This window comes from Camelus bactrianus, chromosome 19, assembly GCF_048773025.1.
Source record: "Camelus bactrianus isolate YW-2024 breed Bactrian camel chromosome 19, ASM4877302v1, whole genome shotgun sequence".
NCBI lineage: Eukaryota > Metazoa > Chordata > Mammalia > Artiodactyla > Camelidae > Camelus > Camelus bactrianus.
Genome location: NC_133557.1, coordinates 27,850,154 through 27,864,871, shown reverse-complemented (window position 1 = coordinate 27,864,871; position 14,718 = coordinate 27,850,154). Strand labels below are relative to the sequence as shown.

General features: G+C 46.1%; 1 protein-coding gene across 4 annotated transcripts in view; it reads right to left on the bottom strand.

Annotated features, from left to right (window-relative positions):
• Nucleotides 1–604: 604 nt before the first annotated feature.
• RTF2 (replication termination factor 2) overlaps nucleotides 605–14,718 on the bottom strand; it is a 33,591-nt gene continuing 19,477 nt past the window's right edge. The window contains exons 6-10 of one of the 4 annotated variants that reach the window (XM_045519279.2): nucleotides 5,138–5,251; nucleotides 4,473–4,603; nucleotides 2,283–2,337; nucleotides 2,080–2,175; nucleotides 605–1,096 (exon numbers count right to left, since the gene is read on the bottom strand). In XM_045519279.2, the coding sequence (XP_045375235.1) occupies nucleotides 770–1,096; nucleotides 2,080–2,175; nucleotides 2,283–2,337; nucleotides 4,473–4,603; nucleotides 5,138–5,251 (723 nt within the window). In that variant the 3' untranslated portion in view covers nucleotides 605–769. The remainder of the gene's footprint in view (nucleotides 1,097–2,079; nucleotides 2,176–2,282; nucleotides 2,338–4,472; nucleotides 4,604–5,137; nucleotides 5,252–14,718) is intronic. The other 3 variants (XM_045519280.2, XM_010958586.3, XM_010958587.3) reach the window with 3 other exon arrangements.

Genomic DNA, 14,718 nt, shown 5'->3' with positions numbered 1-14,718 from the left:
GGACACCAGAGCCCCCGGTTCTGATATGAAGAACCAGCCGATCATCTCAGTAATACAAGTGTCTCCAGAAGACAGTCCTGAGGCTCGGATGTTCCTGGTCCTTAATTCACTGTCTCATAGAGAGTTTTGTTAATTATTGATTTCAACACACTTTATGGATAAAACACACCAATTTTATGGACAATCCTATCTCCTGCTGAGAGGACGTTGAACTGACTTGACGTCACAGGATTACTCCTGTCGCTAACAATGTGATGGCTACAATTTTCTCTTTTTTTTGCCAAAACATTAGTGGAAGAAAGAAGAAAAATACAGATAGATGAGAGAAAAGGCAGACTTCAGACTTGCTTTATTTTTGTACCAAATCATCAGGTGCCCCAGTCAATCTCCTCTGTCACCCAGATGACACGGGAAGGGCATCCCTAAGTACTTGACCCAGGCGGCGACCCCTCTCGGGTGCAGACATTCCCTCCCATGGCCCTGCAGGCAGAATGTACCTGAAACCCATCCTTTCTCAGTTCAGTTTCACTTGGCTTATTTAATTAATTACCCGTTGGCAGCAAAACCATGAGAATTTTAGTCAAAATGAGCCGACCACACACCATGAGCAATCTGGAGTCTTTAATTATTTTAAGCATAAATAGTGCCGCCAACACGCTTTCGGGGCCACGGGAAGGTCCAAGTGCACCTGCAGGTGGAAGGGAGCACGGTCCCGCGGGAGAGGGGGACGGGGTGGGGCTGGCACGGCCACCGCGGGCCCCCACCTGCCTCACAGGCAGGACTGACCACAGCGGCAGAGGTTTGGGGGGTTGACCTCGTGCAGACGGAGCTGGAGCAGAGCACACAGAGCACAGCCCAGGCCCACAGCCCCTCCCTCGTGGAGTTGGAGGAGCCGGCGTGGGGGCGCGGCACGGGCTTCAGAAGCAGTAGGACGTGTGGGTGACCCAGTGGGCTGACTCCTCCTTGGAGCGCTTGGCAGAGCTGTGAGTTGTGAAAAGGGACTTGTAAGCTTCCGACTCCTCACTGTCGGCAATGGACCTCTTTGTCGCTCCACACGGAGGCTTCCCGGCTTTTCCAGAAGAGCTCCCATTTGCTGCTAGAAAAAAAATGAAAAGCCAAAAACTTTAAGGTTGGGCCCACAGGTCATTCCAAACATCACTTTCTCCAATGGGAAGAAAAAAGTCTGTTAATCCCAGGAATTTCCCTCCTCCTTTCTGGGGATGAATGTTGAAATATGTGACCTCAATCGTCCACCCCTCCCTAAAAAGAAATGAAGCCACTACACTTAAATCTATCATTTAAAATCACACTAAATCACTGCTTGCTCTGTTCTTGGCGCTGGTCCCAGCTCCACGAATGATTACATCAGACCGATCTCCCTGGGGGTGGGGGGTGGTATCAGCCTGCTTACAGGGGTGGAAACAGAGACGCCAGGAGGCTGTGTGACCCACCCCAGGCCAAGCAGTACTACGTGGAGGGGGTACTGGGACCCACAACACTGTGGAGGACGTTTACAGCATAAGATTGCACTTTCCTTTAGCTAATGAATCCGTGTTTCTCTTCTTTGTGAAATAAATTCATTTTCTTTGTTAAAGGTAGTGAGTTCGGGGAGAAATGGACTAAATTGTGGACTAACCGCCAAATGGCTCTCTGATACTTGGTCAAGAGGCAGGTGGAGGGACGGCTGGCTCTGATGCCACATGTGGTGCGCACAGAACCCCAGACTCAGAGGGAACGGGGACGGCCCTGCCCAACGCCCTGAGCCTCAGTCCACCGATCAGCGTCTGCAGGACGTCTTGAGTCCAGGTCTCTGCATGCCTTGTCAGTCTGGCTCCAAGTGCAGACGCCACAGGGAAACTGGACAGTTAGCACCCATGACCCCGGCCCTCCTCCCCACAGGGCTTCTGCTCTGCGGCGTATCAGCTGTTTCTCAGTTAGCCCTGAAGCGCGCTCACACAACTATTTAGAGGCACAATTAGGATGAGTTTGAGTTTCCGAATTCACTCCAATAAAACGGTGCCCTAACCATCTGCATTTCCAGCCTTCTGCGTCACCCACTGTCGTCTCAACAGGACCCACCTGCACTTTTGAGAGCCGAGTTGGTTTTCTTCTCTCTAGAATCAAGGCTGGTTTCTTCGGGCTTCCCAGTCTTAATTTTTGATGGTCCTGGGGTTTCTGTAAAAGGAACAGAATAAACTAAGCAAAACAAAACCAGGAACTCATTTAGGAAGCAGGCCTATGGCCTTATTTTACTAAAACAAAGAACTCTTTTAGCGTCTTACCTTCACTGACATCTGATTTTGAGACAGACTCCGCTGCCTTTGGTTTCTTTGCTTTCTGTGAAAAGAAAGAGGAGGGCACAGATGTGCTTGGATTCACGGATTTCGGAGTCAGTGTGGCTCCTGCCGTCCCGGGAGCCCAACAAGAGGCCGATCCAGTTCACTCAGGCCAGGGGCTCGGCCTGAAGGAGACTCTGAAACTCATCAGTCCTAAACCCCATCCTTCCCGCGTGTCTCCAGTTGTGCGCTCCTGCCTCATACAACACCCATCTGCAGAGATCTGCTCAGCTGTATACTTACATTCCAGAAACCACAGTTTCAAAAAATGTAAACGAAGATGACAGATTTCAGTGGTAACGGCCAGGGTAAACAGTGACTACCGCATGCAAAAGAGCAGCTGAGTGGAGGGTAACACGAAGTCCAGCCAGGGCAGACGTGTGCTGACTCTCACTCACTCCAGGAAGACGTCTTCAGAGTCCTCAAACTGCTCTTACATTTGTGTATTTAACTATAAGGACTTGAGGCCTGTGCTAAGGAACACGTTAGCCAGTTCTCCTCGACTCTGGATTACCCGTTAGAATTCTGTCACTCAGGATTGTTACACTGGTCAGCAACAATTTAAGAAATAAAACTAACCCATTCTAAAACCACACAGCCATGTTAGAGCTACTTCAGTCACAAGAATAAATAGGCCTACGTTCACTCAGTTTACTTAAACACGCCATCTCCCTAAGTATGCAAAAGGTGGTGCTAAAGACACACACCCTAATGACTTCAGAAGGCTCCGATCGCTAGAAAACACCCAAGACCGTGCTCAGGCAGTGGCCTTGAACTTGTGATATGCACATGCAAACTGATCTGTAACGCTTGTACAAAACACACAGCAAGTACTGCTCATTTCACACACGGAAGACGCACACTCAAGGCATCTCAGCTTTCAAAACAAGAGAACGCTGCTGATCTGCGAGCCATCCATTCACAGCTGGGCTCATCTGAGTGCAGTAGGGAGTCAGAGAGGAAACGCCATGTCCCGTTTCCAGCTGCGGGTATATTTGGGCAATATTTTGGTTTCCTGGCAGCAGTATCTAAGAGGCATTCCCAGAAGCTCCAGCGAGGATTTCGCAGAGAGGGGCATGTTGGTTCCACTGGGCTTTGCAAACTTGGCAGGAAGCCTGGGACTGAGGGGCAAACTCACTGAAGAGGATTAAAGACACACCAGTCTCCAGGAGCCTCCTTTAAAATACAGTTTTTCCCTTCTGTGCTTTTTAAAAACTAAACTTGATCAACAGGAGCAACGAAGAACAAGCAGACCCTTTTGGACACTGTCCTTTGTCAGAAACATCTCAAACTTTTCTTCGCTTGTACGATACTGAGACTGCAGTAACTTAGAAAACCGGCTTAGATGAACACACATAAGTTTGCTTTTAAACGTGAATTTCCCCCTTTAAAACGACAGAGTGGCTCTTTAACTATTTCTCATGAATGTTGTAATAACCTTGTATAAAACTACTTCAGAGAATATGTCTACTAGCATTTGATCACAAAGTCTGGGCACAATTCCTTGTACTATGGAACCATTCACATGCATTCTTCATTTTCTACCTAGGCACAATGCTAAAAGGAGGAAATGCAAATGCTTTGGCTCCTTCTGAGAATTCTGGACCCCATACATAATAACAGTATGATCTGACATTCTCAAGCATCAGCTTTTTAAAGTCTTACGGCCATGAATTCTTTCTTATTCTAGGGTGGTATGATCCAGCCCTTTCCTCTATTATGATTTTAAAAAACCTGAAAAATCTTTAATTACTACATCATTGGTAAATGTACACCAGTAGCATAAAAACAGTCAGGCTATTTGTTTTCACAATTTTACGTCCTCAGGACACTGAAACTAATTTTCTAATACTTTAAGCACTCTTTTGTCTTAGTTCTGATTACATGAAGTTTCTCCCACATTTACCCTGAACCTAACATCTTTTTGTTTTTAAGAATGAAAGAAGACCACTGCTATCATCAGTAAACTCAAGAACAATGAAAATTCCTGTTGGATCCAGAATCGATGGCACACTGAATGATTTCTTTGCCAATAAACCCTTTTGAGCCTGCTTATTACAACAGATCATTAAGCACTGACTCCACGGCTTGTGGAACGTGATTCTGAACCTGGAGCACAAAACAGAGCCTTCGCACCTGCACATCCATCCAGAGCTGGCCGCCTGCACCAGGGCGTCTCGCTGGTCTCCCTTCCAGGAGCCCATGGGGGACTCAGGAAGGCCAGGGAGGTGGCTCCCACCAGCAGGAAAGCTGCTTGGCTCCTCACTCTGGGAACAGGGGTGTGTGTGTGGTGTTGCAAACCCGGTCAGCACAGGCTCTTCAGACGTGCTAGGGGGATGGTGACTTCACTCCTCCTCAGTCTTACACATTGTCAACACAGAGAATCAGCAGTCCTGGTGGCCGCCTGCCCTCAGGCTGCGCTCTGGGCCGTGATTTATGGGCGTGAACTTTTCTACCGTCCTAACAGCAGGCATCCCCTGCACCAGCCCCTCCTCCCTGACAAGGAAGCTGAGCGCAGAAGGGCAGAAGGGCAGAAGGGCAGAAGGGCAGAAGAGCAGAAGAGCAGACGCGCGCCCAGCACAGTGAGGTGCAGCCGGGCTGAGACTGGAATCCTTCTAGAGCCCAGGCCCTTCCAGGTCATAAAAACTGCCTCAATCACTGCACACCCCGAAGCAGCCGCCAGTGACGCAGTTGTGTGGTTTGCTATCACTCCGGGGCGGAGGGGCGGCGGGGCAGGACCTGAAGACTTTACTTCCGCGCAGACTCGGGGCAGTAAGGGACAGACACCAGGACCCTGGTACCTTTCCCAGCTTCGCTCGAAGCCTTCTCTCCTCCATCCTTCCCTTCAGCACTTCCACGTCCTCCTTGGTGCCATTGAGCACGATGACGTCATCCTCCTGGAAGGCAGCCCCGCACTGGAGAGGAAAAAAGAGAGAAGAAAGATTCCGTCACCCCATGGAAAGCTGCCACCCTCAGACCCTCACTCTTGGCCCAACCACAGGTCCTCGAGCTCCTGTGTTCTCGCCTGCATCCTGGACAGCTTCTGAGCCCGAGCTCTGCTTGGGGAAGTTTCCATCTGAGGTTAGCAGGGCAGGCCTGCCTGCAAGTCTGGCCCTGGCTGATGTCTGGGAACTTGGATTCTGGAGGGTTCCTCCCATTTTCTCTGTTGGGCTTCTCTGCTTACAGGTGTCCCCACTGGACATGACCTCTAGGCGCACGCGGGAGCAGGGGCCCCGTGCAAAGACCCAGGCACAGAGTGGGCGGTTAGGAAATGTTTGTTTAAGGAATTATTAGTAATTCTTGTTGAGCCCCTACTGCTGGCTCATCTCAAGATGACTGACTTAACCAGAGCCTGGGAGATGCCACACTCAGCTGAGCAAAGGCTGAAAGCGAAGAAGCCACGATGTCACATTTTAGACGCAGAGAGAGGTCTGTGAGCCTGACCTGACATCAGAGTCTCCCCGGGGGTCTCTGGGACCCACCGCCAGCTTCCGATCCAGGAGTTCTAGGCTAGGACCCATGATTTCCATTTCTAATGTTTTCTCAGGTCCTGCGGATGCTGGCTGTGGGGACCCAGGCTGCGAGAACCACTGTTCTGGAGTTTAGGGGGGTGGCCAACTAGAGTAACTGGGCTACATCCCAGCGGGGGAGGGGAAGGACCTTTCTGGAGGCGAGGCCTGCGTTTCAGCTCTTCCCTGGGCTGCGGCGGCCCGGGTCACTCCCACTGGGGACTAGGCGCTGCTGAGGACAGGATCCAGGCCACATGCGCTCTGGGTTTGTTTCCCTCTTGCTCTCCAGAGCCTCACTGCCTGGACCATGGCCTCAGTTACCGCGTCTGTTAAAAGGGGAATGAACTGAACTCCCAACGTGGTCGCAGTCGGGCTGAGGCAAGAACGAAGGTGAAGGTCACACCGCAGGGGTACAGCACAGGGTTGGGCACCGGCTCCGCCAGCACCGGCGACTGCTGCATCTTCGCACTTTCCTGTGGTACAGCCGCCTGTGTCCCCGCGGGTGGCTCTCCAGGATGCAGCTCTCAGCACCGTGTCCCTGACTAGCCTCCCTCAGGCAGAAACATGACATACCCTGCGTACCTACAAGTTCCTCATCCATGGATTCAACCAATTTCAGATAAAAAATCTTTGGGAGAAAAATTCCAGAAAGTTCCAAAAAGCAAAACTTGAATACTATGTAAATAGCTGCCACTCACTGGTGTGCAGCAACCCTTTACATAAACCAGCAACTATTTACACTGACCAGCAATGGCAACTGTTTACCTGACATTCACATTGTATTTACAACTATGTACCCAGCTTTTACATTACATTGGGTATTCTGAGTAACCTAAAGATTTAAAGTGTACGGGAAGATGTGCGTAGGTTATATGCCAATGCTACACCATTTTATATAGGGGACTTGAGCATCCCCAGATCCGTGAGAGTCCTGGACCAATCCTGACCACCCCCCATACTGAGAGATGACAGTACACGCTGCTGCATCTCCCTTGCTGGGAGAAGTGCGCCCCCTGGCGGACGGGAGAAAACATAAGGGAGTCTCATTGGATTCCTCTCGACTCCACCGGGGCTTTGGCCCTTAGCATCTGATGGCTACATATCCCTTGTGGATCACTGGGGCAAATCTGGGCTGTGGGCACAACTGCATGCTGAGACCAGCGAGGCCTCCTTGTCTCCTGTGTCCAGAGCAGTAACAGTAAGAGACCCACTGTGCCTGGGATCTTTGACAGAAAACATCCTCAACACAAGACAAGACATGCAAGTGCTCTTTTTCTTAAAAGCTTTCCCAGCACCTCCCGACACATAAAGACGTCAGTCAGCGTCTGCTGCGGACTTAGCTGGGTTACGTGCTGTGGTTCTGTGTCCAGAACCCACCGCTTCTGGTCAAAGTTGGCTCCTTGTCAAGAGTGGGTTGGGTAAGCCTTCACCACTGAAATGACCTTCCTCTGACCCCTGAGTCCTGAGGCTGGAGCCCCAGAGAGGAGTCAGTTCTAGGAAGGATGAAAGGGGACACGTGGCTGGGGCTGCCTCTGAGGAACAGGAGCTTGTTTTCCAGCGTCACTGCAGGGAGGGCCCCGGGGAAGCTCCAGGATGTGGGAGATTTGGGTAGAGCCTTCCCCGGGGGGGTGTCGTCCTTGGAGAGGGAATGAAAAAGAGTCCGTAGGCACAGACTCAGGTGGAGATAGGCCCAGTGGGGCTTGGGGCTGGGGCTCTGGCGTAAACAACCCTCCTGAGCACACAGCCAAGAGGGAGAAGGAGCTGCGTCTGCTCCCACTGCCCGATGGCCTCGCTCCCGCTCCTCCCCCGCGGGCTTCCTGTGTCTTCTTCCCACAGTCCTGGCTGCCCCTCATCCTGCCGGGTCGGCAGCCCCTCTCCCCACACAGGCCGGTTTGGTCTACCTCTGACTGTGGACGCTATTCTGCCTACAGTTGTGGTGTGAGGCACCCAGAGCTGTATTTTTAAAAGTTGAATTAGCCACTACCAATAAAAAGTGGGGAACCTCTCACATTAAATCTTGAGATATCTTGCTCTTTGTCACCAAAATTCAAAACATCCACTAACACCAAACCCGCCGCTTCCAGGCCTCAACTGCCTGGACCTGAGCAGACAGCCCCTGGAGACTGGCTGCAGGCTGTCCTCTGTTCTGGGCGCCTGACTTTGGCAGGCGTCTGTTGGACCCCAGGAACCTGGGTGGAGCGGCCCATCCTTGGAGACAAGTGACACTGGGGCAGGAAGCAGGTTTCTGGCCAATGCCAGCTGCACACGGGGCCTTTTCTCCAAGGACTGAAGGGCGGAGGGTCACTTTAGAAAGGGAACGCAGGGCTGCTGCAGAGGCACAGCTGGCCCACAGGGGCTGACCCTTTCTCTTTCCTTATAAAAGTAACACGTACACAAAGTAAAAAACAACAATATTTTCCTGTGAATGCATTTTTCTAGGTGTACTGTTACTGCAAAGTTGAAATGATGTTTTATTTTCAATTTTGCTTCCTTTGATCACTTGTACCTTAGAAGTCAAAAAATGGGGGGAAATGGCTAAATAAATCATAACATAGTCCTAAAAAGGAAGAGTACATAGTTATTTTAGAGTTTTTGACAATATAGAAAATCAATGCTTATCACGTTAAAAGAAAAACCTGACTAGAAATTGTATATTCATGTGATCTCTGGATGTTGATTAAAAAATTTTTTTTCTTGAAAAAGTAAAGGCCAGTAGGAAAGTGCTGAGGGGACAGCGGTAGAATTAAGAGTCATATGCTATTATATTTGTGTATTTATATCACAAAAAAATGGAATAGTGGTTTCTCAATCTTTGTTCTTACAAATAATAATTGTGATGAGTAACTGATCACATGCATCTGACTGGAAAATCCCTCTTCTGAGACTTGCTTGTTCTTTGTCACAGAGCCCTGTCTGCCTCCTGCGTTCATGGCTTGTGATAAGTGGGTGTGTGCCCACGTGTGTGTGCTGACTTTTAAAACAGAGCTTCTCTGTCACACTGCAGGCTCCATGTGGCAGGGATGAATGAATGAAAGAATGAGAACATAGCCAAAGAAGTATTTCAAACCAGGATGAAAGGGAGTGAAATTTTAAAGCCAAACAGCTCCCCTAAAAGGTCTCCCGAACTTGACACTCCCTACAACATGTGAGAATGTCCATCACACCACGCAATTAACATAAAAAAAGTTAAAAGCTAACCTGTAAGGCAGAAGAAGATATCTCCTTTTTGGCTTTGATGAAGAAACATTAAAAAAACACCCATTGCACCCATATTGGTTCTTCTGTAACTTACAGGTTTATGCTCTATGTCCATTTTATTAGGATTTTCATTCTTTAAAATTTTAGTTTAATCAACCTGTATTAAGCAGTTGCTACATTAAGCCTGTTAACCTTTGTCCATTTATTACCCCAGTTCCTCCAGCAGGTTTGGTTTGATTCTGCACTTTCCTGGGAGCCATGGGAGTGTAAACCTGCCTCTTCCCCATCACTTCCTCAGCTGTCTCTCCCACAGCTCTTCTCCAGGTTGAGAAGTGAGCTAATGGGTGAAATCCAGCACCAGTCCTTATTCCCTAGGAACGGGCCGCTGTGAATGGACCCGCTGGTCCGGCTCAGGCACACACAGGATGATTTAAAACAAGCACTTGGGGTCCACGGGGGCAGAGCTGCAGCAACACTTCACAAGCTGTCAGGGTGGTCTTTCTAGACATAAAAGGACCTTTCCTTTCCCGACTCCTGCTAGATCAAATTAGCCCCTCAAGTCATGGAATCCGAACACCTCCAGACAAACATGTACAGGGTCTCCCCACTGAAAGGCTGCATGGATCTGTCTTTATATAAAAGATACACAGTCACACAGTGCTGCAGTCCCTTAAGTTTAGACAGACTAGGTTTTATCTGCCCAAGTAAGAAACCTTCTTAGGGCCACAGCAACATCTGTTCCACAGAAGAGCAACAGGTGCCTTGAGTCGCCCACAGCAGGTGAAGAAACGCTGTACTCATCTGACTAAATACTGAGCTCAGGTGTCTCAGAGTCTCTGGTGTGTGATTCACATCTCTTGGCTTCATTATTCTTAATACATACATCTGGGGCAAATCTAAAGAGAGGACCGGCAAGCGAGAGGCCCTTCTGACCCAGAAAAAAGAGGCTGTTAAGAGTAAAAGTATCCATCAATGGAGAATAACGAAAGTGGGGAGTCCACTAACGGTGGAGCAGAGATTCCACCTCTGCCACGTGCTACAAACTCACGGGCCAACTCACCCTTGGCAGAGGGAGGGACAGAGGCAGGGCACAGGCTCACCTGCGTCCTTGAAATGAGGTCCTCTGGAGAGCCACGCTGAAACACTCGGACTGTTCCGAATGCTATTTAGGAAGCAAATGAGATTTTTAAACGATTTTTATTTATCCCTTTAATGAAAAAGGGTCCAATGACTAAATTTGGCCTCCTGTCTTTAAAAGGATTTAAAGAACTGGACCCACGACTGTCACGGTCTCTCCCAGCCTTCGGAACTCAAGACGACCCTGCGATGCCCTTCATCTGGGCTGGATGTTTTCTGCCGTCGCCTCATTTTGTCTCACTGATCCAGCCCTGATGATATACTGAGAGAGGCAAAAGTTTCTATTTTTCAACCTACAGGTCAGAATCAACAAGAATAAAATCCTCCAGGGATGAAAGAGTAACAGAACCTGCCAAGCAACTCTGTTTGTGCGATTCAAGCCGGAGCCACAGCAGACGATGCAACTGAGGGAAGAGAAAAACCAGGCTGGGCATGGACACCCCAGGGCTCCCACCCTCGGAGCGTGACAAGCTTCTTTTGGTAAGTGTTTCACTAACTATGCAGAGACCGTGAATGGCGCAGGATGAGCAGGTATCGCTATTAAAATCAAATGTGTTTTTCTTTGCCTCTTCCATGGTTTTGAAATAGAAACACTGGAATATCAGTAATATTTTTAAAATACAGAAGTAGCAGGCAACTTTTCCTCTCAAAAACAGTCCTCGTTTTTCATTTAAGCCAAAGAAAATTACAGTGGAATATTTTCAAGGATGAGGCCAATTTGAGTTTTAAATTTTAAATGCTGCCATTTATTCATTCTTCACGTGGGAAATAATAACTAAGCCAGCCTCAAGGCCATGTCTAAACCCTCTGTTCTCAATTTGTGCCCATAATAAAAACGTCATTTTTGTTGTGATTGTTTTGAGAAGATATCTTAAAATGTAGTTTTCCCCTCCACATCAAAGTGGTTGAAGAAATATAATATGCATTTTAGGAATAAGCATGTTGTGATTAAGGCATCTATTTTACTAGACAGCTGGACAGTAAATTCAAAATTAGTCTAATATGATAAAGCTCAAATAGTTCAAGAAAACACTGTTAACTTCAGGGTGCTTTGGACATTGTTCTGAGCCCAGAGCTAACAAAAACGACAAACTCAAAATCTTCATTGTTGCAGCTATAGTGACTTGTTTTTTTTAGGAAAAATACACAGTAAATAGAGACAGAACAAACATTCATGGTCTAAGGGTCACAAGTCCCCCGGCCAGGCTCAGCGGGAAACGCTCACCCATCCGCTCCCACCGCTCTGTCCAGGGGCCCCTGTGAGGCAGGTACTACCACACACCCATCTGCAGTCCAGAAAAAGGAGAATAAATTCTTTAATCTGGTTAAACTAATGCTAATGCTATAAAACAGTAATATTCTGGAGCATAAGGCAAAATGTTATAAGTTCATCTCTAAAGATGCCCATTCATTATCTATTTACTCACAGGAATTACCTTTAAAAAAAGTACAAAAGGTTTAGCAAAAAGAATTAATTAAATGGGATGTTGTCAAACCCCTGGGAAGTCTTTTTATAACAAATCAAATCCCATCAAACAGACTGAAAATGCCTGCCCTTAAAGGCTCTAGTGGCAATACATGAATCAAACACATGCTGCTGCCTTTTGTTTTTGGCTGTTAAGGCTTGTTGGGGGAGAGGGGGGAGGGGGCCTGTAGAAGGATAAAGAAGGAAGGAAAAAAAAGAAGGAAAACATACTCACTGGCTCTAATAATTAGGATAGCAATGTATCTGGAAACAATTCCTTGGACAAAAACATAAAATGTAAAGTAATGCCATTCTGAGAACTATAATTGGAAATCATTTGTGATTTCCAGCACTGTAAAAAGAAAAAAAAAATTAACACCAGCCTTAACCATAATTTTGGTAATTATTTCTACTGAAAGACATTCTACAAAATCTCTTGGATGTTATACGCCTTCAGTCGACAGAAAATATAATCTTCAAAACGTTACTGTTTGGAAGCTATTTAATTCTACTGTGCACTATATACAGTTTAATGATGCTACTCATTAAAGGCTGCAGATATGAAGAAGTAAAAGACTATCACAATATGTACATAAGGCCCAGGAAAGAGACTTTAAGAAACGACAGTACGTGAAAAAAGCCTTAAAATGTTCTCACACTCACAGAAAGGAGTAATTTTAGAAATCATTTGTGATTCAGTAGTACGTGAGGGAACAATACTGGAATGGTAAAAAATGGGTCTGGTCTGAAAAAGAACTTCTGCATCTGCTCCACGACACACAAGGATAACTGCCTCTTTTTCTAAAGCCTTTACAATACATAAATATTTTAAATACAACTTTTCACAGAGAAAAATATGGTTCAAACATCAGCCAGACTACACTTTCTTTTACGGGCTGCACATTCCCCTGCTTGGAAAATGCCACTTACATTTCTTGGAAATTAATTTAGTGCTAGAAAGTCACATGTTTAACAACTGCACTTTCATTATAACTACAAGTGTTGACTTCACATTACAGAAACAAAACAACAGGCACCAAGGGCATGGGCTGGGGAACGCCTGCAAAGCTGCGGACGCGCTCAGCGCTATTTAAACAGGAAAACTGCCAGGCCCTCTCTAAGGAGTTGATTCCCGTAGGAGTGTTCACACTCTCCACCAGATGTGGGTTAAAGTAACAGCACAGATGATTAAAATTCAACAGCAGTGGAGTTTCCAAAGGCTTCATTACAAGGCTGCCCTCACCACCTCAAAAAGCTTGTGTAGAAACAATGACAGTAAAGCTGGCGACCCAGGTTCCCACAATGTGGCATCTAACACACACCTATTTATAAATTTCAAAGTGAACCTGAGCCAGAAGATTTAACTGGGCAGCTGTGAACACTGCACCAAGACAAGAGGTGCCTGTCTCTGTGCACGGGAGGGAGAAAAATCAGCCCTCGTATTGCCCTCAAGGACAGTGGACTTACACACGGGACATACCTTCATTTAATTATTATAAAGTACTGAAAATATCCAATCCCCTGGGCTCTGCCACAGAGGTAAGTTTACATGGGGTGCAGTTTGTCAGTGAAGTGGGGCTAGTATTTCTGTGATGAGACCAGGATGTTTTATTTTGACCATAAGCTCAAAAACGACACCAAGACAACAAACCAAAAAATCTCCGAACCCCAATTCCCATGTTAAGCTAAACACAAGAGAAAATTTAACAAACTATGGTACACAGTTTACCTTTAACCAAAATTCTTATTATAAGAGAAGTAGTTAAAAGCTACTTACATTTTAAGAAGTAATTTCTTTCCTACTGAATTTCTACTCTCATGACATAAGTTGTGTTTATTTCAGAGACCAGATATGAAATGTTAATTATGATGATTTTGTGCTTATAAAAAATATTATTTAATTTATAATCATGTCTTTAAAATTATGCTGTAACATTTTATGTTTGGGGCAATCAACAAACATTTACTGAACCAGAGTAAAATCTATCATATTTGGGCAGTGGCTGCTTCTTATTTTTGAAGCATAATGGGTAAAAAGAAACCATACAATGAAAACGAATACATTTTTAAAATCCACAATCCACAATCAGCATTTATAGTTTCTACTGGTTCACAGTTTGAAAGCACAAGGATAACTTAAAATGCTGCCTTGTCCATGTTTTATCCAAAAGGCAAGAGACTAATGTCAAATCTGAGATAAAACACTGGTCAAAAGTAAACGGGCTTTTTAAAAATAGGAAGTAATGGGGAGGGTATAGCTCAGTGGTAGAACATACAGTTAACATGTACAAGGTCCTGGGTTCAATCCCCAGTACCTCCATTAAAAAATAAATAAACCTAATTACCTCTGTCCTAAAAACAAACAAACAAACAAAAAACAGGAAGTAGGAACAGGCAATGATATGACTTTTTATGTAAACCTAGAGACAAGATTCATAAACAAGTAAAAACAATTACTAACAATACAGACACTTCACCTGATCAACCTTCCTCCCTAAATCCTGAAGGATGACTTTTGCATGCCAATAATAACTGATTAATTAAAACCCCTTTGGTCACTTTTGGCCACTGCTACCCCTATTCATGCTGTCTCTGTAGAGCCTGAGAGGCAACGAAATTATTATCAATTTTTTTCAAATGATTTTATTAGATAAAGATATCTTGTTTAGAATCACTGAGGCCTTCTCTAAAAACAATTCATAAACTCATTTCAACAAGTTGAATTACGTGATTTACTGTTTCCTTTATTGGAAAGATTTATCCTCATACCATGATACAGAATAATGGCATAAAATAAACTCTGACTAATGCAGAACAGGGCAGTATCTATGTCCAACATAAACATCTGAGATTTTTATCAGCCCTGATAAGGGTATTCGCACATAAAAACACGCTCAACATTATTAGTCATCAGGGAAATGTGAAAAAACCACAATGAATTCCACTACACACCTACTAGAGTGGATAAAATTCTTTAAATTGACCACAGCCAGTGTGCTGGTGAGGCTGCAGAGCACATGGAACTCTCATGCGATGCCGGGATGTAATGTAAACTGGTACAACTACTTCGGAA